Here is a 24,346-nt window from a genome sequence, read left to right as displayed (position 1 = left end):
CCCATTCCCGGTGTCTCCCATTCCCGTGTCCCCCATTCCCGGTGTCCCCCCATTCCCGGTGTCCCCCATTCCCGGTGTCCCCCCATTCCCGGTGTCTCCCCATTCCCGGTGTCCCCCATTCCCGGTGTCTCCCCATTCCCGGTGTCCCCCATTCCCGGTGTCCCCCCATTCCCGGTGTCCCCCATTCCCGGTGTCTCCCCATCCGTGTCCCCCGTTCCCGGTGTCCCATCCCGGTTCCCCTGTGTTCCCCCCCATTCCCGGTGTCCCCCCATTCCCGGTGTCCCCCATTCCCGGTGTCCCCCCATTCCCGGTGTCCCCCCATTCCCGGTGTCCCCCATTCCCGGTGTCCCCCATTCCCGGTGTGCCCCCCATTCCCAGTGTGCCCCCCGTTCCCGGTGTCCCCCGCATTCCCGTTGTCTCCCCATTCCCGTTGTCTCCCCATTCCCGGTGTCCCCTCCATTCCCGGTGTCCCCCGCATTCCCGGTGTTCCCCCGTTCCCGGTGTCCCCCCATTCCCGGTGTCCCCCGCATTCCCGGTGTCCCCCATTCCCGGTCCCCCCCATTCCCGGTGTCCCCCATTCCCGGTGTCCCCGCATTCCCGCTGTTCCCCCCATTCCCGGTGTCCCCTGCATTCCCGGTGTCCCCCTATTCCCGGTGTCTCCTCATTCCCGGTGTCTCCCCATTCCGGTGTCTCCTCATTCCCGGTGTCCCCCCATTACCGGTGTCCCCCCATTCCCGGTGTCCCCCCCATTCCCGGTGTCCCCCCATTCCCGGTGTGTCCCCATTCCCGGTGTCTCCCGCATTCCCGGTGTCCCCCCGTTCCCGGTGTCCCCCCCATTCCCGTTGTCTCCCCATTCCCGGTGTCCCCCCATTCCGGTGTCCCCCCCATTCCCGGTGTTCCCCCCATTCCCGGTGTCCCCCGCATTCCCGGTGTGCCCCCCATTCCCGGTGTCTCCCCATTCCCGGTGTGCCCCCCATTCCCGGTGTCCCCCCCATTCCCGGTGTCCCCCCCATTCCCGGTGTCTCCCCATTCCCGGTGCCCCCCATTCCCGGTGTCCCCCCCGTTCCCGGTGTCCCCCCATTCCCGGTGTCCCCCCGTTCCCGGTGTCCCCCCATTCCCGGTGTCTCCCCCGTTCCCGGTGTGCCCCCCATTCCCGGTGTCCCCCTGTTCCCGGTGTCCCCCCCATTCCCGGTGTCCCCCCCCGTTCCCGGTGTCCCCCCATTCCCGGTGTGCCCCCCATTCCCGGTGTCCCCGCATTCCCGGTGTCCCCCGCATTCCCGGTGTCTCCCCCATTCCCGGTGTCCCCCCCATTCCGGTGTCCCCCATTCCCGGTGTCCCCCCATTCCGTGTCCCCCATTCCCGGTGTCCCCCCATTCCCGGTGTCCCCCCATTCCCGGTGTCCCCCCATCCGTCCCCATTCCCGGTGTCTCCCATTCCGGTGTCCCCCCCCGTTCCCGTGTGCCCCCCATTCCCGGTGTCTCCCCATTCCCGGTGTGCCCCCATTCCCGGTGTGCCCCCCATTCCCGGTGTCTCCCCCCATTCCCGGTGTCTCCCCATTTCCGGTGTCCCCTCATTCCCGTGTCCCCCCATTCCCGGTGTCCTCCCCATTCCTCGGTGTCTCCATTCCCGTGTGCCCCATTCCCGGTGTCTCCCCATTCCCGGTGTCTCCCCATTCCCGGTGTCTCCCCATTCCCGGTGTCCCCCCATTCCCGGTGTTCCCCCATCCGCTCCCGCTGTTCCCGGCACACATTCCTCCATGTGCCTGCGGCGCTGCCGCCGTGCAGGAGCCGCTCGCCCACGCAGCTCCAATTCCCCGTCTGGAGCAGGGATAAAAACCTGGAGCGATCCCAATCCCAACATTCCTGGCTGGCTGCTCCCGGTGTGGGGGGGACGGGAGGAGGTGGGGGCACATCCAAGGGAATTTTGGGATTAAGGAACGTGGCTGTGCCACAGGGAGAGATTTTTATCCGGGTTGGAGGGGGATCCGAACACAGGGATTTTATTCCCGGCGTTTGGAGCAGGGGATTCTCCGGGATAAAGGGAAAAGTCGGATGTGCTGAGATTTGGGGAAGGAAGGAGGGGTTTTGAATATTCCAGGTGTTGCTGGCTCTGATCCCAGCGCTGTGCCCGGAGTTTTGTGGCATTCCTTGTTTTCCACTCAGGGAGCATTCCTTGTTTTCCCACTCAGGGAACATTCCTTGTTTTCCACACAGGGAGCATTCCTTGTTTTCCACTCAGGGGAACATTCCTTGTTTTCCACTCAGGGAGCATTCCTTGTTTTCCACACAGGGAGCATTCCTTGTTTTCCACTCAGGGAGCATTCCTTGTTTTCCACTCAGGGAACATTCCTTGTTTTCCACACAGGGAGCATTCCTTGTTTTCCACTCAGGGAGCATTCCTTGTTTTCCACTCGGGGAGCATTCCTTGTTTTCCACTCAGGGAGCATTCCTTGTTTTCCACACAGGGAGCATTCCTTGTTTTCCACTCAGGGAGCATTCCTTGTTTTCCACTCAGGGAACATTCTTTGTTTTCCACTCGGGGAGCATTCCTTGTTTTAAACTCAGGGGAACATTCCTTATTTTCCACACAGGGAGCATTCCTTGTTTTCCACACAGGGAGCATTCCTTGTTTTCCACTCAGGGAACATTCCTTGTTTTCCACTCAGGGAGCATTCTTTGTTTTCCAAAGCAAATCGCTCTTTCGGGAGAGGCCACACGGAAAAGCAGGAAGGGAACGGGAGCTTCCCTATAAAATATTCACTGGCTCAGCTCCGCTGGAGCCTCCTGAGGAATTTTGGGATCTGGGATAATGAGGCTCCGCTGCTCTTCCCGCATTTCTGCCTCCTCCTGGCTCATCCCTTATTTATGTGCCCTTTCCATGACTTTTCGGGATGGCTTTTCCTGCAGGAGCTTTTGATGCCTTTGTTCCTGCTGGAGGAAGGGAAAGCACCGCTGGAAAAGTGGGAGAAGGGAATTTCCTTCATGGAATTTGTTCGGATTAATGGGATTTGATGGAGGATCCCATTGCAGCCCTGCCATGGATGGGGACACTGGAATTCTTTAATCCCTGCCTGGAAAATATTTTTAAGGGAAAGAAGGAGGAATTATTTTTCTCCTGGGATAATCTGGAGTGCAAGAGAAGCCTCCTGGAAAAGCTTTCCCATTCCAGGAGGAAGCTGGAGGCTCCTGCTGCAGGGATCATTCCCAGGATGGGTCCTTTTCCCCTTTTACATTTTTTTTAATCTTAAAATTACGGGTTTTTTTTGTGGGATTGACTCTGGAATGGTCAGGCCAGGATGATCCTGGATTGCTCCTGGAATGGTTTGGATTGGGATCTTAAAGCTCATCCCATTCCAACCCCAACGCTTCCCATTATCCCAATCCTCATCCAACCTTTCCTTGGGCACTTCCAGGGACCCAGGAATTCCACAGCTTCTCTGGGAATTCCATCCCAGACAGGATGGAATAATTCTTTCACAATATCCCATTTATCCCTGCCCTCTGGCAGTTGGAAGCTATTCCCCCTTTTCCCGTCATTCCAAACCCTTGGGAATATTCCCTTTTCATCTTTTCTGCACATTTCAATCATTCCCACCCAGCTGAGGGGATTTTCCTGGGAAAACCCACCTTAGGTGGTTTTATCCCATTTTTTTTAATGCCGGGAATTCTCCATCCTTGAAATGGAAAGAGGAAAATCCAGGAGAGGGAAACACCGGGAACTGTAACCGAGGGAAAAGCGGGAGATTCCAGCGGGAGTGAGGTCAGCGGGAATCCTCGGCAGGAAAACCCGCCTGGTTCCCATGGAAACGCCCAGCCAGGATTTCACACTCCACGAGTTTCGAGTCGGCATTCCTTAAAAAAAACCGGGAAAAACCCAGGGAGGGAATCCTGAGGGAACCCCTCCAGCACCTTTATTTTTCCTGCATGGAATGCGTGGATAAATAGGAATATTTGGGAGTGGAGCACAATTCCAGGGAGCTGCTCCCAGTTCAGACACTTCCAGGTGATTTTCCAAGATTCCAGAGGGTTTGGAATCATTTTGCTGTGGGTTAATCAGTGGCAGAGCTTGTTGGAAATTAAAGGAATTTTAGGGGATGAATGAAAGAAAATTAAGGAAAAAAGGGGAATAAGAGGAGCTTGGAGGTCAAGGATCCATAAAAATCCTGATTTTCTTTTTGGGAAAAATACAGAATTACTGGATTTGGGAGGAAAAAGGAATTTTAAGGAGGATTTTCCATCAGCAATGAGAGGTTGCCATGGGCAACCAGAATTCCAGCCCTGAGGTGGGAATTCAGGAATTCCTGAGTGGAGCAGGGATTCCCTTCCAGCAGCAAAGCTCATGGAAGAGGAAAAATCGGGGAATGCAGCTGGAAAATCCAATTAAAAAGAATAAAAAAGGCAAAATTCCCAAGCTGGAGCTGTTGTGGATCCTGAAGGGTTGGAATTGTGGGAGAAAATGGGAAGGGGTTTTCTGGGATGAAGTGGAATGAGTGGGAATTGACAAAAATATTCCAGAACTGATCCTCAAAAAGTCAAATAATCCAGATTTTGGGGATGATTCCCAAACTCCAGGGGCAGCTCTGGGCTGGGCAAATTTGGGAATTCTCTCCCCAGAGAGAATTCCAAAAGAAATCCATGGATTTAGCCATAAACCAGGAGTAACGATGAAACCAGATTGGTATTCCTTATCTCCTTTGGGATACACCAGATTGATTTATTGGAGCCAAAATATCCCAAAAATCCCCTTTAAACAGGAAATAAACCGGGAATGAAGCCCATGGACAGCCCGGAATCTTGGGAAGCTGCTCCAGCTTTCCCTGGGAATCCTGCTGGAATGAAAACCCCCCTGCAGGGCAATCCTGAGCCTCTGGAATCATGGAATTAGGGAATGGTTTGGGATGGAAAGCTCAGTTCCATCCCAACACTTCCCACAATTCCAGGTTTATCCAAGGCCCATCCAACCTGGCCTTGGACATTCCCGGGATGAGGCAGCCACGGATTCTTTGGGAATGCTGGGATTTTAGGGGAAATCATGGAAAATGCTATTCCTGAGGGAATTTGGGATGGAAACCGGGCTGGACATTGAGAAGAGGAGGAGAACAAAGGAGAGATAAAAGGAAAATTCCCGGATTTTGGAATGTCCTTGAAATGTGGGATGGGAATGGGAAGAACTCCCAGGCCCTGGAGGGAGCTCATTCCTGCCTTTCCCAATCCCACATTAACCCCATTATCCCGCTTTTCCCTGGCTAAAACTCCCTCTGGGGAGGCTCCTTTCAGCCTCTGGATCATTCCCAAAGATTTGTTCTTATCCAGGCTTTTAGAGCCAAAGCTGGGCTTTACAAATCCGGGCTTTTAGAGCCAACCCCGGGCCCTTGGAGACAAGGCCGGACTTTCCAAAGCCAGGCCTTTGGAGACACAGCCAGGCCTTAGAGGCGAAACCGGGCTTTTAAATTCTAAACCGGGCTTTTAGAGGCTAAGCTGGGCTTTTAGAGGCCTCCCATGAATATTTTAGGCCGGAGCAGCTCAGGGATGAGGCTGGTGAGGCCCAACCCCGGGCCCTGTGGGCCCTTGGAGACAAGGCCGGACTTTACAAAGCCAGGCCTTTGGAGACACAGCCAGGCCTTAGAGGCGAAACCGGGCTTTTAAATTCTAAACCGGGCTTTTAAATTCTAACCCGGGCTTTTAGAGGCCTCCCATGAATATTTTAGGCCGGAGCAGCTCAGGGATGAGGCTGCTGAGAGCTGCAGGGATGGGAGATGCTCCAAGGGGAGTTTTCCGGAATCTTCCAGCTGGATTTGCTGGGATGAGCTCAGATCTTCCGGGGTGTCCTTCCCTCAGGGTCGGGAGCAGCCAGGGAAAGCTCTGGAACAGGAAATGTTTTGTCCTCTGGAGTTGGGATCAGCTGGGATTTCATCCCCATGTGGGCTGGAGGATCCCGGTTTTCCTGGGTTTTTGTGGATTTGTGAGGGAATTCCCAGCTCTGCAGCCCCTCTGCACCAGGAATTCCAGGGGCCCTCACAGCTGGGGCTGCTTCTCCTCATTTCTATCCCAAAAAAAGGGAATAATTTTGGCCAAGAACGGAGCTTCTGGAGCTCTCACCTCATTTTTCAGGATCACCAAATCATTTGGGCTCATTTGACCCCTCCTGCTCCTGGTTTTTGGAGGCCAGATAAGGAATCATCCCAATTATCCGTGGAAAAGATTATTTCCCTTTTTTCTGGCTTCATTCCTTCCTTGTTATCCCCAAAAAATGAACATCCAGGCCAGGAGGCCAAGGAATCTCCCAGATAACAAAGAGAAATTAAATTACTTTATTCCCCCCTGGCCCAAGGAGGTGAATTCCTCCCTGAACTCATCCCTGAGGATTATCAGGAATAAACTCCAACTTTTCCAAGGTTTTTAACCTGGCCCAAAGGTTCCCTGACCTCATTCTGGGCTGAACATTCCAATTGGAGAAGTGCTGATCTTCCCAAAAAATAATCACAGCTTGGAAGTGGAATCCTGGGAATTGGAGGTGCCGACCTGAATTTTGGGAATACAAAGTTTGTGTGAGGGAAAGAACTTTGGAGGAAACATTTAGGAAGTGCAGGTGGATTGATTCTGGTTATTCCCAATATCCAAAATTCCCTTAAAAAAGGATTTCCTGGAAAACACCAGTATTGCCTTCAAATTACCCTCTCTTGTTTTTTCCATGTTTTACAAAATCCCAGAATGGTTTGGGTGGGAAAGGGATAAAGCTGATCCCATTCCAAATCCCAGGTTGCTCCAAATCCCATCCAACCCAGCCTGGGATTTTTCCAGGGATGGGGCATCCCAGCTTCTCTGGAAAACAGGGAATTCCTGCCGTGGCTCTCCTGCTGATCTTGGATATCTGCCAGGATAAATTCCATAAATTTCTGCTTTTCCCTCATTTATTTCAGGGATAGGGTGATACTGAGGGCTCTTGAAAGCAGAGAATTCCAGGGATTTGGATGCCTGGGATTGAGGAGATCCTGCAGGATCCAACCGGCCCCAAAGGAAATCCACGAGCTCATTCCCTGCTCCTGGAAGAGCAGAAGGAAATTCCCGTGAGGATCAGATCCTATCCAAGGATTGTCCCATATTTGAAGGGCAGCCCCAAATCCTTCCCAGCGGGATTTTCCCGTTTTTCCCTGGAAAAGAGGCTGCCAGCAGAGGGCACACAATCGATGGAGATGGGATCCTGCTCCCAGCTCTTCCCGAACCCCTTTTCCAAGAGGACAAATGGAGGCAGGAAGCGAGGTTGGAGAGGGCCGGGAATGGGATCTGGGATCCACCAAAACTTCCAGGAGTTTGGGATGTGATTGTGGATCAGAAATCCCTGGATGCTCCTTGCCAGGGATCTGAGATCCCTCAGAACTTCCAGGAGTTTGGGATGTGATTAAGGATCACCAATCCCCGGCTGTTCCCTCCCAGGCCGGGTGGGAATGCCATAAATCCCAATAAAACAGAGGAGCATTAAAGGAATCAGGAGTGATCCATAGAAAATCATGGAAAGAGCTGGATGAGACTCCCAGAGCAGGAGCAAGTCCTGGCTGTTGTTCCCTGGCACTTTGGAATGGGGTTTGTCCCTCCTGGTCCATCCTCAGCCAGAACATTCCCTGCTCCATCCCAACCTTTAGCAGGGATGCAAATTCCCCTCTGGATGCACTCCCTGATCTTGGATTTGATTTGAGGCTAGAAAGAAAAAGCCAAACAATTTCTGGGATGGAAACGGGACTGGGAGGATCCACAGATCCCAAATTCAATGATTCCTCCTAAAACATTCCAAATTTATTCATCATGACATTTTCTTGATGGATCCCTGGCTGGATGAACTCCTCCAACACACCCAGCTCTCCATCAGCATCCTGGATAATGAATTTCAGGAATTAGCAGCAATTCCAATGATTTTGTTCCCTCAGGTTTGGGATTTGGTGCCACCAAGGGGAAAGGAAAAGGAAAGGAAAGGTGCAAAGCAGGGGTTGTACTGGAGTTTCCACACTTTTCTCCCAGCTAATCAGGACAAATCCTAAATTCCAGAGGGAAGATGAGGTTGGGAGTTGGTGGAGCTCTTCTGGAGTTTCCCACTTTGGAATTCTCCCATTTGGGATAATGACTTTTAGAGGGAAACAGGAGGTGGAGTCAAATGGGAATGGGGAGCAGGAGGGGCCAGGAGATGCCTCAACCCCATCCCAAAGGCAGGCAGTAAAATTCCCGGCTTTCCAGTGGGGTGTCAGGAGAGTGGGATGCTCCTGAGAATAATGGATCCATCCCCAAATCCATCCCACACTTTCCTGGCATGAGGATTTATTCCCTCCCATCATTCCTGAGGATCCCACAAGGAATTGGGAGGAGCAGGGCAGACCTTGCTCTGTTTATTCCAGGGTTAATTCCATCAGGTTGGAATCAAAGTTGATGTTTTTTCCACATGGACACCTTCCACCATTCCAAGATGCACCAAGCCCCGTCCTTGAACAATTCCAGGGATGTGGCCAGAGCAAGGATCCTCCTCATCATTCTGGAATTCTCTTTCCCAGAGTCAGGAATCCCAAAAGCTTGGGAGACAAAGTGGCTGAGACCCCCACGTGAGCTGGAAACCCCACATCCTTCAGAATTCCCACAAGCTCACCCTGGTTTTAATGGAAAACATTGGCAAAAAGGGCAGGAAACAGAGGGAATTCAAGCCCAGGGAAGGAATTCAAGCAGAATTCAACTTGAAGGAGATCCTGGTGATTCCTTTTGGATTTTCCCATGTGCCTCATCCCAATCCTTCATCCCATATCCCTCCTATCTCCATGGCATTCCCACAAGCAGCCCTGCAGACAGGTTGGATCATCCTGATGAATTTTTGGGAATGCTTGGATTCCATCCTCAAGGTCTTTTCCATTCCTCTCTCTCCTGCTTGTGAGGCTTTTCCCTTTGTATCCCACACTAAAATCGCCACACCCTGTTCATCCCAACCCGGGACCATCCCATAAAACCCTGGGATCGTCGCTACATCCCAGCTCTTTAGGAGCCGCATCAGGCTCAGCTCTGGGTGCTTTGAAAGCCGCCTGACCTCTCTTCCCAATCAATTCCCGGTTATTAACCGGGAAGAACATCGGGAGCTGCATTTGCAAATGGAATGTGCTGCTGGATAATGAGCTCGCACTCCTGAAAACATTCCAGGGGACGGGAACACATCCACTCCCGGATTTCAATCCCATCCCCGCACCCCCAGCCTGAGAGAATTCACGGAATTCCAAGGAATTCAAAGGGATAAAACTTCCCGAGCGGAGCTGAAGGGCTGGAGCCTGCGAGGACTTTCCCTGAGCTGTTCCTTGGGATCCCTGGGAGTTTCTTGGGAGTTAAACCTGGAGCAGCTGAGCTTTGAGCTTACAGCCGAGCTTAGTTACTAACCCGCTCCTGCCTCCAACCTGGGCTCAGCCAGAGCGCCGGGAGGGGCGATCCCCCTTTTGGGGGCTACATCTCCCTTTCTAGGGGCGCATCCCCCCCTTTTTGGGACCTTCTCCCCTCTTTTGGGGATCTCCCCCCTTTGGAGGTGCCGGAGCCGCGCAGCCCTCTCGGGATGGAGCGGAACCAAACCCGCACCTCCCGCTCCAAATCCTCTCGGCCCGCCCGGGGGTGCTTCGGGAGGGTCCCCGGCTCGCTGCCCCCCCACCCATGGGTGCCCTCCCGTCCCGCAGCGCCGCGCGGAGCCCGAACAAAGGCGGGGGAGGGGGCGATGCGGGGCAGCCCCGGCTCCTCCCGGCCCCCGCCCCCGCCGCCCCCGCTCTCCCCTCCCCTCGCTCTCCCTCCTCCCCCGGTAAATCCGAAGTTTCCTGTTGGGCACGGGCGAAGCTCGGCGGAGCTGCCTCCTCCTCGCTCCTTGGGATTTACCGTCGGGAGAGGCTCGGCAAGGGCCCCCGCCACCTTCTTCTCCTCCTCCTGCTCTTCCTCCTCCTCCTCCTCCTCCTCTCCCCAGCCTTCCTCCATCCTCCATCCCCGCGGGCGGGCGCCGCACGCCGAGCCCCAACCCCTCCCTCCCCCCCCCCGCTGGATTTTGGGGGTGCCACCGTGCCTGGGAGGGGGCTCGGCCACCCCCGGGAGCCGCGATTGTCGCCGGTCCCATGTGAGCTGCAAGGCACGGCTATGCCCCTGGGGACACCGCGCTCCGCCCAACTGAGGTAGGACACCCCCCAAGAATCCGCCATCCCCCAAAATCCAACGCCGGGAGGCTCCTCCGGGGGCTCCCCGAAGCGTGGGGGGCACCCCCGGCTCGCCGTGGGGGGCGGGAGCGGCCGCGCCCGGGCGGAGGCTCGACCTCCCCCCGCCCGCCTTTGTTGTGGCTGGAGCGCCGGGACCCGGCGGAGCATCCCCGGCAGCGGCGGCGGCGGAGGAGGCGGAGGCGGCCCGGCCCTGACCCGCTGCCCTCGCCCCGCAGGTGCCGCTGGCCGCGACCATGAGCGCCGGCGAGAGCCGGGAAGCGCCGCGCCCGGCCGAGGTGCGGGTGCCCATCACGGCGCTGCCAGCGCCGCGCCGCCCCGCCGAGCAGCCGCCCGAGGATGCCGGCAGCGGCTCCGGCAGCGCCTCCGGCTCCGGCAGCGGCTCCCCCGGCCGAGAGCCGCCCGCCGAGCTGGGCTCCGAGGAGGAGGAGCAGGTGCCTTACCCGGCGCTGGCACCCACCGCCTTCTTCTGCCTCAAGCAAACCACCCGCCCGCGCAGCTGGTGCCTCAGGCTGGTCTGTAACCCATATCCTTTCCCTCGGGACACCCCCGGCACCCTCCCCGCGGCCGGAGCATCCCGGCGGAGCTGCGCGTCCCCGCTGCCGGCAGCGCCCGGGGATGCCACGGAGCCCCCGGCGTGTCCTCGGTGTGTCCCCAGTGCCGGCTCGGAGAGGGGGACGAGGGGGATTTGTGGCAGCGGGACACGCCGGGAGCGTGTCCCCAGTGTCCCCCGTGTCCCCCGCGCTGGGGACACGCCAAGGTCCCGCAGCGGCTCCGTGCGAGTGTCCGGGACGGGCCGGACGGAGCCGCGGCCCCCCGAAATTCCCAGCGGGGAAAAAAAAATCCCTCAACTCCACTCGCGGCTCGCCGGGATGGGAATCCTCGCAATTCCAAAGGCGAGTTGGTTTTATTGCAATGCCGGGGGGCATCAGCCCCTCCGCTGTTTATATAAGAGCCGCGAGTGCACGGGAGCTTTCCCGATGGGGGAAAAATGAAGCCGGAGTTGCTTTGGGAAAGGCGCATTCCCGAAAAGTCCCCTCCGCTTTTGTTCTGCTGCAACTTGCAGGCAAGGAAGGGAACAGTGAATCCCTTAAATCTCCGCCGTTCCCGGTGTCCTTTCCCGGCTTTAGGAATGTTAAATAATCATCCAGCGGCGTTTTCCTGTGGCTCGTGACATCCAGGAGATGGAATTTTCCCCGGAATGCTGGGTGCGAGCGGGAGTTGTCAGTTTGTGCCCGGAATCTTTGGGAAGTGAGCTTTTAGCACGGGCATTGTGTGGAGAATTCCTGCTTTTCCCTGCCCCCCATCCCTGCCTGCCTCTCTCCCCGTTATTTATTAATTTATTAAGCCCATTATTTATTAATAAGCTGATTATTGATCTGCCTCAGCTCCCCACACAAACCCCTGGTTCTCCCCAGCAGGAATTGCACATTCCTCCCAGGAATGCTGCCCCGGGCTGGGAGCTGCAGGAATAATCTGAGGGAAAATCCCACAGTTTTTATGGATTTGGGGCTGCTTTTGTTCTGCACAAAATGTTGACCAACTTTGGTCCTGTAGTGATTCCTCAAAACCCTCAGGGATTCATTAAGGGTTGGATTTAGTCGGGAAAAATCCATTTCCCCATTTCTTTTCTCTGGAAAATGGAGCTCCTTGGCCCCAGCTGATTTCTTGGTTCTGCTCGTGTTGGGTGAAATCTCTGCTTGCAGCAAATCTGGGCTTAAATTCCTCTTCCTAAAGTGCTTCTTGCTGGTTAAGCCAGGCCTAACATCACCAGCGCCATCCTGGGTGCTCGTTCCAGCATTCCTGAGAGCCTGGATGCTGGAAAAAAGGGATTTGGGGCAAGGATTTCCAGCCCTGAGGGGGGAACTTGGATGTGCAAGGGTGGAAAGGAGGAATTGATGCTTGAATATTCCACAGAATGATAATTCCATAAGAAAAACGGGATGGAGCTGGCCTTGGGGAGGGCACTGTGTTGTCACAGGCAGGAGTGAGTCAGGATGGATTTATTCCCTAATCCAGGTGCTTGTGATGGAAAACTTTGGGAGTCTGTGGGAGGAAAGGTCGTTTCCTTTGTGTTTGGGGGAGTCTCTGGGTTTGGCATTCCCGAAATCTCCTCTGGCAGGTGGAGAATTCCAAGGCAGGTGTTTTGGGAGAGGGTTCAGGTGTGCTCAGGCTGGGCTTGGATTTTCCTGTTGGGAATTCCCAGCGGAGCACCTGCCTTTCCCAAACTTCCCCATCCAACAGAACATCAGCTGGAAATGGGGATGGATTGTTAACAGCCAAGCAGGAATTCCACAGAATTCCCAGGATTTCAGTGCTGGTGTGCTTGGATGGCAGCAGGAGGGATGAGCTCTTTGCTGGGATTTATTCCTATTTTCCAAAATCAAATCCTCAGATTAAATTTTTCAGGAAGAGCTGGTTGGGATTTTTGGAGCCACCTCAGAGCAGGATCTGGGTCTGGCTGTGTTGGACCAGAGGCACCTGGAAACCAGGAGCTTGGGAAAAATTCCATGGAGTGGGACACCTGGGAAGCAGCTGGATGAGGGGATTGGAGAAGGAGCACGGCTGGATCAGGGCACTGAGGGCTGGAATCCCTGGGATATTTTCCCAGAGGGAAAAGACCCCACAGAGGGAATTTCTGGCTCTGTGGGTTGAGATTCTCTTCCTGCCCTTCCCAAAGCACAAATCCATAAACCAGGAAAAAGGGTGTTGTGTTTTTCTTAGGATTTATGGACGGGAGGGATGGGAACTGGAAATGCTCCCAAAATCCTTGGATTTTTCCAATGTGCCCTCCTTGGATGGGGCTTTTTGGTTGTTTTTTCCAGGGAAGTTGTCTTTGCTCCCACTGGGATTGATTTGGTGGGAAGAGGGGAAGGTCTCACTCCGTGCCCTCCAATTCCCATATCCCTCTTTTCCCTGTGTTTGCTGCTTTGGGAATTCTCCTCCTGTGAATTTCCAGCAGCTCCTTGAGGCTGATCCCATGGGACCCTCAGGGAATGGAGCTGCCCTTGGATGAGGCACCCAAAATTCCATTCCATCCAATGAACCCCTTGGGGGATCTCCCTTTCCCACCCAGATTTTCCAGGGGCTGCCAGCCACTCCAGATATTTTTGGGAATCGGAGCTATCCCAGCCCTGTGGCCCGGAGCAGGTGGGAATCTTCCCAAAAAACGTGATTTGTGTGGAGCTTAAGCAGGAAGGGGTCACAGGGAGGCTTTGGGATGGCTAAAAAAAGCTGGAGCCGGGTTCTGGAGGGGACAGGTGGGGCAGGGTCAGGTTACAGAGCCGGGAGCATTCCCGGGGAACATTCCCGGCGGGAAACGGGGATGGGGCACACGGAGGAGCTGCACCTCGGGCTTGGGGCACCACTGCCTTCGGGAATGCTGAGAACAACCTGGAAAAGTGATCCTGGCAAGGATCCTGCTTTGCTTCCAGAGGTTTGGGTTCATGGCATGTTCCAGCTGGGAAAAGCGCTGATTCTGGGGGGTGGGAGCACTAATTAGGTGTTAATTCAATTAATCCGAGCAGGGACGCTCTGCTGGCACTTTGGCTGTGCAGTGGCATTCCTGGATTTATTCCTGGATTTTCTGAGTGCAGGAATCTCTTCCCAAGCTCCAGGGTCACTCCCAATCCCAATTCCCACCCCAAAATCACAGATCACAACAAACAAACAACCCAAACATCATTTTTGGGATGCAAGCCCTGATCCAAACGGGATTTTCCCTCAAACCTGGGTGGATTTTCTCTCTGTTTCCCTGCTGTGCTTTGCATTTCCCTTTGGTTTTTTTTTTTTTTAATCCACACAAAATTAGGACCAAACTTCTTTATTTTCCTTCAGATTGGATCTCCTACGTCTGTTTATTTCTGGAGGGCCGTGGGTGGCGTTTTGTGCTGTTCCCGTGGGGATTTGGGATTTGCCACCCCTCAGGGTCGTTCCCTGGCTTTTCCCAAGTGGATCCATGGAAACCTGGAATGTCAAATGGGGTTTCCTTGAGTATTTGGGATTAGCAAGGAAGGGGGGTGAATCCCTGGATGCCCTTAGGAGGGGTTGGAGGCATCTCCTGGATTTTTGGGTCATGGATGTGACCCTGGATGGGCTCTGATGTGGAGGAAAGCTTGGAATCCATCCCAGGACATCTCCAAGGGGTTTTCCCTCTGGAAAAATGGGAAAAATGGGATGGAGGGATGGGAGGCACAGCACTAGGAATCTGCTTCCAAGCCTGACTTTTCTAGGATCCCTTTATCCTAATCCATATTTTATTGCCAATGGATTCCAGAGTTATCCATCCCTGCATCCCCAAATCCAGGGCTTTTCCTAAAAATTGGAATTCAGTGATTCCAGGGTGGTTTTGGGGCTGATTTTCCTTTTCTCCTGATTTATTTTAAGTTTTTCTGGGCTGGATATTCCCTGGAAAATCCACTCCAGTGCAAACTCATCCCATTGGATTTTCCTGAGGATTCCTCGTAATCTCTGAGAAATATCCTCAATTTATTCCCATTCCAGACTAATTTCAGAGCATCTAATTCCCATTTTCCATGGTATTTATGGATGCATGGATCCTAGACTCCACTTGGCTTTGCCAGTTGCCTTCAATTCCTCCCCTCAAATTTGTTGGGAATCAACAAATCCCATTCCAATTTGGAGTTTGGTTCGGAATTTTGGGATGTGGATTGGGTCCAGGTGTGTTTCCAGCATTTCAGGATGGCAAATTCCTTGGAAATGTGGAGCAGTGTATCCCAGGAGTGGAACTGGGAATGCAGATCCGAGGCTCCAGCTCATCCCTAGGGTTGGATCTGGGACAGTGGGACCCCAGATTTTCCATGGATATTTCCTGATTGACCATCCAGCTTCTCTGGGGTGTTTTGATGGATTTTAGGGAATTTTTTAATGGAAAAAATGGGATTAGATTGATTTAAACTCACCTGTCCCTTGGCTTTGTATCTGGGGGCTGATTCTTTGGGAGCCAAATCCTGACTTTTCCAAGCTCCAAGTGGGATAATTCCATCGGAACTGGGATCACTCTTGTTGGCAGTAAATAAACGGGGAATTGGGATTTTCTCCCTGGTTTTGCATGGATTTGGGATTCATTTCCCAATCCCTGCTGCAGCCAAGAATTCCTGCCGCCCACTCAGAGTTTTCCCTGGATTTCCCCCCTGATTCCCAGTCTGGGATCTCCTCAGGCTGTTGGAAATTCAGGAGGAATCCTAAGGATGCCCATCCAAAGCTATCCAGGTGTTTTTTCCTTTAATCCCTCAGAATTCCATCCCCTGGCGGGCCTGCCCAGCATTCCAAGGCTGGAATTCCTCATGTGAGGAATATTTTCTGAATATTTACACAGATGTTGGAAACTCTGATTTTGCTCTTAATTCTTGAGGCAGCAGCAAATCCCGAAATCCCCAATCCCTAAATCATTGGGATTTTAAGGAAAAGACATTTTAGAGGGAATATTTTGCTGCCTGGGATAGGAGGGAAGTTACTCCAGGGTTATTCCATGATCCCAGCTAGGAGTTAATTCCAGAACTTCCAATCCTTTTCCTGAAGCAGCAAGGGAAGGGAATTAGAGGGTGCTGAGCTCCCTGGAAATCCAGGAATGGTCGCTCTGGAGTAGTCTGGGAAACTTTGACAAAAAGCAGCTGGAAAAGACAATTTTCCGTCTTTTTTCCCAGATAAAAATCCGGTCTGGGCGCTGCAGCAGGAGCAGGGATTTGGCAGCGGATGAAATGCTCGGCTCTGGGATCTCATTTTCCCTCTTTCCATGGACAGATGGGAATTGTGTGAGCTCACAATGCTCCCACTATTTGGCTGTTTTTCCCTAGAATTCCAGAGGAATGGGATGGCTCTGTGCATGTGCAGCTATTCCAGGCAGGAATTCCAGCTGAATCCCTTCCCTCCATCCCAGCAGGGAGGATTTGCCCGGATATCAAAAATCCTGGGAGATCTTGCTGGAAGCAGGAGTTGCAGTGTGGGTTTTTGGGATATCAGCCCCATTCCCAAGGGATGGAGGATGTTGGATGGATGTGACAGACAGGGACATTTTGGGAAGAGCATCCCGTGGGATTCGTGTGGAGCTCGTTGTACCCAAACTCTTTGATCCTCTGTTTGTTTGGATTTTCCTGCTGTCCCAGGAATTCCTGGGAGAGTTGGGATCAGAACACAGGTGTTTCCATGGATTTCTGCTCCTGTCTCCGAGGATGAGGAGAGAAGGAGGAACTGGCACCTCCTTTATCGGGAATGACAGGGAGGGAAGGACAAGAGACAAAGCAAAATGTGGGATTTGGTTCCACAAATGGGAATTCTTTGGGACTGGGAAAGGGCTCATTCCAAGGGCTCCCAGCTCAGGTGGGATGGGGCTGTTTAATCCCAAATCCCGACCTGCTGAGTGATCCCAAATCCATCTCCAGCATCCCTTGGGACAGAGCTGAGGGCAAACAAGGCCGGATCATCCCTGCTGAAGTCACTTTAGGCCCGAGTTTAAGCCAGGCCTAACCCTGCGTTTCCTGAGAGCTGGGAATCAGGGAGTTGGGGGCAGGGACATTTGGGAACAGGGAAACTCAGGAATCAGGGATGTGGGAACAGGGAAATTCGGGAATCAGGGATGTAGGAACAGGGAAACTCAGGAATCAGGGATGTGGGAACAGGGAAACTCGGGAATCAGGGATGTGGGAACAGGGAAACTCAGGATTCAGGGATGTGGAACAGGGAAATTCGGGAATCAGGGATGTGGGAACAGGGAAACTCGGGAATCAGGGATGTAGGAACAGGGAAACTCGGGAATCAGGGATGTAGGAACAGGGAAACTCAGGAATCAGGGATGTGGGAACAGGGAAATTCGGGAATCAGGGATGTAGGAACAGGGAAACTCAGGAATCAGGGATGTGGGAACAGGGAAATTCGGGAATCAGGGATGTGGAACAGGGAAATCGGAATCAGGGATGTAGGAACAGGGAAATCGGGAATCAGGGATGTAGGAACAGGGAAACTCAGGAATCAGGGATGTGGGAACAGGGAAATTCGGGAATCAGGGATGTAGGAACAGGGAAACTCAGGAATCAGGGATGTGGGAGCAGGGAAATTCGGAATCAGGGATGTAGGAACAGGGAAATTCGGAATCAGGGATGTAGGAACAGGGAAACTCGGGAATCAGGGATGTGGAACAGGGAAACTCGGGAATCAGGGATGTAGGAACAGGGAAACTCAGGAATCAGGGATGTGGGAACAGGGAAACTCGGGAATCAGGGATGTAGGAACAGGGAAACTCAGGAATCAGGGATGTGGGAACAGGGAAACTCGGGAATCAGGGATGTAGGAACAGGGAAACTCAGGAATCAGGGATGTGGGAACAGGGAACCTTCGGAATCAGGGATGTGGGAACAGGGAAACTCAGGAATCAGGGATGTGGGAACAGGGAAACTCGGGAATCAGGGATGTAGGAACAGGGAAACTCGGGAATCAGGGATGTGGGAACAGGGAAATTCGGGAATCAGGGATGTAGGAACAGGGAAACTCGGGAATCAGGGACATGTGGGAACAGGGAAACTCGGGAATCAGGGATGTGGGAACAGGGAAACTCGGAATCAGGGAATTTGGGAGCAGGGAATTCGGAACAGGCATGAGAACAGGGAAACTCTGGCATCAGGGTCTGTTGGAACAGTGGAACTTACTTCGGGACCCGGGATTAGTGAACAGGCCCCAGGAATCAGGGTTCTGTCTGCAGGGAAATTCGGGAATCTAAGGATGGGGGGAAAGGGATGACTCGATCGGGATGTGGAACAGGGAAACTCGGGAATCAGGGATGTGGGAACAGGGAAACTCGGGAATCAGGGATGTGGGAACAGGGAAATTCGGGAATCAGGGATGTAGGAACAGGGAAACTCAGGAATCAGGGACATTTGGGAACAGGGAAACTCAGGAATCAGGGATGTGGGAACAGGGAAACTCGGGAATCAGGGAGATTTGGGAACAAGGGAGTCTCAGGAAGCAGAGAACCATCAGGGAATGCTCTTGGCCCAGCAGTGTGTCCTGATCCTGGCTCCTGCTGGATGTTCTCCAGGACTTCTGCACCTTCCAATGGCTCCTGGAGCGATCCAGTGCCAACAATTCCTGCTGCTCCAGACATCCCTGGGGTTCTGTCTGCCTGGGAATGCTGGACCAGAATCCCTAAAAAGGCTCCAGGGCCGGGGCTGCCAAGAGGGATGAGCTCGATCTGGCCGTGCGTCCTGTGGGGTTGGTTTCTCTGGAATTCTGGGATGTGCTGCCCTTTCCAGAGGCTTGGGAAGCCAAAAGCTCCATTTTTTCACCCAGAGCTCCTTTAGACTGAATGTTGGGAAAAACTTGGTTTTTCCATGGAAATTCTCACCAGTCCATTTAAATATTACCAGGAATGGGATTGCTTTAGGTTGGACGAAATTCCAGTCATTATAAAACTCCTCTGGAACACTTCATATTCCAAGCACTTCCTAATTCCTTGAATTCTGTAGGAAAAATCCTGGGAGTGGAGTTGGGCTTAGCTCTGATTTGGGAAAGGTTTTGGAATTCCAGAGGTTTAATTTGGAGGAAAAAGCTGTGGAATAGGAGGAAAAGAAAGTGAGGAAAAGGCTTTTTTGCAGCACAAATTCCATGGATTGAATCCTGCCTGGAGTTTTGGAGATTGAAAGAGGAATAAAAGGGTGGAAGGGACAGAATTTCCCAGGAATTTTGTAATTCAGAGATCAAGCATTGCTGTCCCTTCAATTCCAGTTGGGAACAAGTGGTGACAATGGAGAAAAGTTCAACTGGGCTGGAAAAATGGGAATATTTTAATATTCCCTGTGCTGCCTGATCCCAGAGTATGGAATTTCCAGGAAATTTCCCTTTAGCAGCTCCTAAGAGAGTTCTGCTTCAATTCTTCCCTCAGTCCCAGGAATTTTGCTGTTAGAGCAGCGAATTTTCCACATTTTTATCAAAAGTCCATTTCCTTCCCTGTCTTTTCCAAGTCAGATTCCCTCAATTCCTCTCCTACCTGAGCTGAGATATCCACAGGACAATGGGATTTCCTGGAAGTGCTGGAAAAGCTCCAGCCAGGGGATTTTCCAGGAGTGCTTTGTGTTTCCTGGGAATGCCAGGAGGGAATTCCAAACCAGAGTTTGGATCTCATCCTCCTTCATCTCCCTTTTCCCATCTTTTCCACATCCTGCTCCTCTTGGAACCCAACCCAGGTTCTTTTAGGATGAGGAGGGAATTCCCAGTTTGAATCCAGGGAAAACAAATTTATCCAAGGAATTGGGACTTGGCGGGACATGAGGGGATAGAGGGGAGAGAAAACCACAGAATTTTTTGCTTCTCCTCAGTTTTCATGGCAAAATCTCATTTTTTCCCTTTGGGAGCAGCTCTCAGGCCACAAAAAAAAAAGGGAATTATCCCTAAAATCCTCATTTTATTTGAAATCCCAGTGGGAAAAGGCAATTTGGGTACACGAGTGGGAATTCTGGTGCTGTTCCTTCATCCTCGCACATTCCTGGTGAAATTCCTGAAGGGTTTCCCACCCCACGCCCAGGAAAAGTTGCTCTGGGTTTGGTTTTGATTTGGGATGGGGAGAAGGAAAGGAGGAATTAATGAGCTTGGAGCCGTTGCCATAGCAACCTGTTGCTAATGGATCTCTGGGGTTTCCTCTCCACCTCCAGCAGCGTTTCCTGGGAATATCATTCCCATGGCAACGGATGGCGCCGATCCCTCCCAGGCCGCCGCCTTGGAAGGGCACAAAATGCTCCTTTTTCTGTCATCCTGGGAATTTTTAGTGGGGGGAAAAAATTCCTGCTACTCCCGAGAGTGTTTTTGGAATGCTTGGAGTAAAAACTCCCAACTTGATCCTGTCGTTTTTTGGGAGTTTTTCAACCCAAATCCTGCCCTCACCTCCCATGTGCTCTTTGCTGCCTCCTCTTTCTCTCCCTGCCCTTGAAGTTGGAATTCTGGGAGAAAAGCCTGGGAAAAGTGGGAATTTTGGGGTGTGGGATAATGAGGCATGAGGGGATCCCCTTGACCTTGGAATTTTTGGGAGAAAAACCTGGGAAAAGTGGGAATTTTGTGGCAGGTTAATCAGGCATGAGGGGGTCCCCTTGACCTTGGAATTTTTGGGAGAAAAACCTGGGAAAAGTGGGAATTTTGTGGCAGGATAATGAGGCACAGGGGGATCTGCCCATTCCTTTGAAAAATTCCCATTCCCTTTCTGTGTTGGCTTTCTGTTGCCTTTGGATGATAAAAATTCCATCAGATTCCTGCCTCCCAACCTGAGCTCTTCCCTCTTCCCAAAGAATCCAGATGGATTTGGATCCAAATGGATTTCTCTGGATGAGCAGCACTCCAGGAGCTGCTTTTCCAAGGAAAGTTGGGTTTGTTTCTCTTTCAATCCAGGGAAGGCCACTCGGAGCCATTCTCCAAAGTTTTCCTGTCCCATGGCTGTCTCCAGTGGATTCCTCGTTTTCCAAAGGCTTCTCCGGAATGGATGGCTTTGCTAGGGAGCCTGGAATGTTTGGATCTTCATTTAGACTGTTTCACTCTGAGGTCCTGGAGTTCAAACACTTTTCCAGCCTTTCCAGAGGCTCCGGCTCGATCCACCCTGGATTCCCAGGAGGATCAGCACCATTCCAACAGCAGGAGGATTTTTAGGGATTTACAATCCAATCTGGTGCTTCTTGCTCTTCCTTTTTCCCCAAAATTATTCCTGGAAGCCCCTCCCAGCCAGTGTGGTCTCGCTGTTCTCCGTGTCCATTCTGTGCCGGATTCCTGGTGGTGCCTGGGGAGGAAAGGTTGGATTTGAGGGAGATTTATGGATTCTGGCAGCTTTTCCAAGGATGTTCCTGCATCCTTGACCTTGGAGGAGAAGCTGGGCAGCACTGCAGGTTCCCACTTGGCTCCTTGGCGTGAATTCCCAGCCTGTCAATCCCGAAAGTGCTGATGTTGGGATTTTAGCGGAGCGTTAAAAATCCGGGATAATTACCTTGGAATTAGATCATTCCATGGGAGAGGTGCACAGCTGCTCCTTCCTAATCCGAGGTGCTGATTTAGGCTTTATTCCCTATTTCCTCTTGGATTGTTTAAAGGGAAAATAAATTGGCTCCATTTAAAAAAAAAGATGGAATTCTTGCTTTTCCAGCAAATCTAGGCCGTGATTAAATCCTTCCACGGTAAAAAAAAAATCATTCCAATTATTGGAGAGGGAATTTTTTCCAACTAAAGCTTAAGTGGTCACCCTCGGCTAAATTCCACCTTTTATCAATTTAATTGGAAAACATTCATTCCATGAAATAATCTGGGAATGCTGGGAAGGAATTGCCAGTTGCCAGGACAACCCATTTCTCCCTGGCTCCCTTTTTAATCCTTATTTTTCCTCCCCCCTTTCTTTCTCCAATGTCACTTTGGATCATATCATCCTGACGGGAGATTTCATTATTTGGGAATTCAGGCAGCCTGCATGGAAAGGCAGGGGGATTTTTGGGAAGTTAATGGAATTTAGGGAGCTCTTCTTGTGTCCGTGCCTGTCCTCCATGGAAGGTCACGAGGGGAAGTGGGAATTACAGGGAAAGCTGGAAAATCAGTGGAAGCAAACAAGAGGCATCTCCTCCCTTATCCCAACACGTCATTCCAGCAGATTCCAGCTGGGAATGCCCTTGAATCCAAGCTGGATTTGTGACGTGGGACACGATGTGGGATCTGTGGGATCGTGAGGTTCTGGTCAGTGAAATTCCAGTGGCAGAACGAGGGTGGCTCAAAGTCTGCTGGATCCAGGATTTTCCTGAAAAACCACTTCCCTCTCTCCCATCCTTTCTCCTCCCCACTGGAATAATTGGGATTTCAGGTTGGGATGGAATTTTGGTTCATGAAGAAGGAAATAATCCCAGAGGAAGTCAGGGACGCGGGGCTGGATGTCACCTTGAAGGGAAGAGTTGGTGGCAGGTCCGTACACATTCCATAGGAATGGATTGGACATTGGGAAAAGGAGCCTGGCAAAATCCTGACAAAGATCCAAAGCTTTTAGTGCAGCCTGGACCAGGCCAAATCCCAGAAACCCCTGGATTTGGTCATTCCACGAAATCCTTGGCTCAGTGTCCCAAGGGTTTGACATTCCCAGGATGAAAATCCAAGGACAGGATTCCTCATGCATTGCTGGGAAAAATGGGAAAAGCTCTGGAATGCACCCAGGAGTGGTGCAGCAGTGATTTCCAGGGAGATCATTTTGGAGCTGGATTTGGGGGCTGGTCCCACATTCCACAATTGTCCCACAACTCCCGGAGCGCTGCCGGCCCCGATGTTGGAATTTTGGGGGGAATAGGATGATGTGGAATTTTTGGGAATAGACACCCGATTCCAGAAAGTAACCTGAAAAAGAAAAGCCTGGAAAATAAGGTTATTCCTGAAAAATCTTGGATTACTTGGAATCCGCTGAAAACCCAGTCTCTTCTGACACTGGAGCTGTGGAGGGGATAAATCCATTCATTCCGGCCCCGTTCCTGATCCATTATTTATGGCCCAGCATTTGCTCTGGAAAACATCTCTGTGTGCTCGCTGCCAGAACCTTTGGATCCCGGGGGATTTTCCCTGTTTAATGAGTCCCAGGGGTGGGAAGAGGGGTCAGGAGAGGGGGAGACTCTGAACGTCTCCGCTCGGGTTTTTCCTGCTCTGGGTTGCTCCAGTTTTGTCGGAATTCTCCTCCCAGCCAGCGAGATCAAAGGAAAAAAGGGAAAATAAATCCACGGAGCCACTTGTTGGGATTTCCCTTTGGAGACACCTAAATTGCAGCTTTGCTTTTCCATCTGCTAATTATCCATTGTTGGATTTTTCCATTTAATTTGTTGGTTGTTCCTTTTTTTTCCCTTCTTTCTTTTTTAAATCCGCTTTTTTCTGGGAGCACTCGGTTCTGCAGGAAGCTCATCCGTCCCATCCCAAGGATCCCTTTAGGATCATTCCCATTTTTCTGCCCCCTCCCTCACCCTCGTGGCTCTAGCTCCAATGGGATGATTTATTTTCCATTTGCCAGAGGATGGAATAATCCATATCCATGTGCCTCCGGCTCTAATCCCTCTTTTTTTTTTTTTCCCCTGGGCGATTGATTCCATGTGGGAGGGGCTTTAAAGCTTTTTTGCGGTTTTTTTGGGATTTGGAATTAAAAACCAGGCTGGAAATGCAGAATGGAGTGTGAGGAATATTTTGTTTAAATTTGTCCTTTCCCCTTGACTTTGCTTGAATTCCAGATAAATCCGGGAATTGCTCCCTGCCCCCATCCTTCTCCCAACATCCTCGGCCAAGGATCAAAAATCCAAATTCCTAAAAAATCAAGGGAGTCAGTGAAGCTTCCTGGCTCCATCTCCTCCATCCTGGAGAACTTCTTCCATTAACTGTGTGGATTCTGAATTTCCCTTTCCCACTAATTTCCAGGGAATGAACCCATCAGGCTCCTGGAAAAGGCAGCTTTTCCACACTAAACGGGGGGAAGAAAGAGGATTTAGAGGAATTGGGGGGATATTCCCAGCATTCCTGATCTGTTTGCAGTTCCGTGGGAATCTGGCAGTGCTGTTCAATCTGTGCAGCCTCATTGATTCCCAATAAATTGTTGGGATCACTTGATCCCATTCCATGTCCCCAGTCCAATGTCACTCATCCCACACGTCAGCGCCGGCTCCAAACATCCCACGCAGCTTCCAGCCCTTCCCGGATGTGGAGCTGGACTCCCTCATTTATCCAGGTATTTAATGGAAAAATCCATCAGTATTTATTTTTCATCTCAATTTCATTGTCAGAGTTTGGAATTTGGTGTTTTTCCTTTTTTTTTTTTCCTGGATTTTTATGATTGGATGCTCCATCCCCCTGCGTTAAGCAGGAAAGGCTGATGTTGGCATAAGGAAAATAAGAAATCCATGGATTTGGCTTGGCACAGGGACAGTGACCACTCTAATGAACTTCCAGGGACCCAGGGGCAGCCACAGCTTCTCTGGGAATTCCATCCCATCCCCTCCCCACCATCCAGCTGGGAATCCCTTCCCAAATCCATTGAAACCTCCTCTCTTCCAGTTTAAAGCCATTCCCCTTTCCTGGGGGGGGGCGAGGAAGCTTTTAAAGGAAAAAGAACTCCAGGAATATTTAAATTTTTCCCTCTTTGAGCAAAATTCTTCC

The 24,346-nt window shown here is 51.9% G+C and overlaps 1 protein-coding gene across 3 annotated transcripts in view; it reads left to right on the top strand.

Moving 5' to 3' along the window:
* The first annotated feature begins 9,845 nt into the window (after positions 1–9,845).
* Positions 9,846–24,346, top strand: part of CACNA1H (calcium voltage-gated channel subunit alpha1 H) — a 161,456-nt gene continuing 146,955 nt past the window's right edge. For all 3 annotated transcript variants that reach the window (XM_064725503.1, XM_064725504.1, XM_064725502.1), the window contains exons 1-2: positions 9,846–10,165; positions 10,423–10,730. In XM_064725503.1, the coding sequence (XP_064581573.1) occupies positions 10,441–10,730 (290 nt within the window). In that variant the 5' untranslated portion in view covers positions 9,846–10,165; positions 10,423–10,440. The remainder of the gene's footprint in view (positions 10,166–10,422; positions 10,731–24,346) is intronic.

Source organism: Zonotrichia leucophrys, chromosome 14, assembly GCF_028769735.1.
Source record: "Zonotrichia leucophrys gambelii isolate GWCS_2022_RI chromosome 14, RI_Zleu_2.0, whole genome shotgun sequence".
Lineage (NCBI taxonomy): Eukaryota > Metazoa > Chordata > Aves > Passeriformes > Passerellidae > Zonotrichia > Zonotrichia leucophrys.
This window is presented reverse-complemented; position numbering and strand designations above follow the sequence as displayed.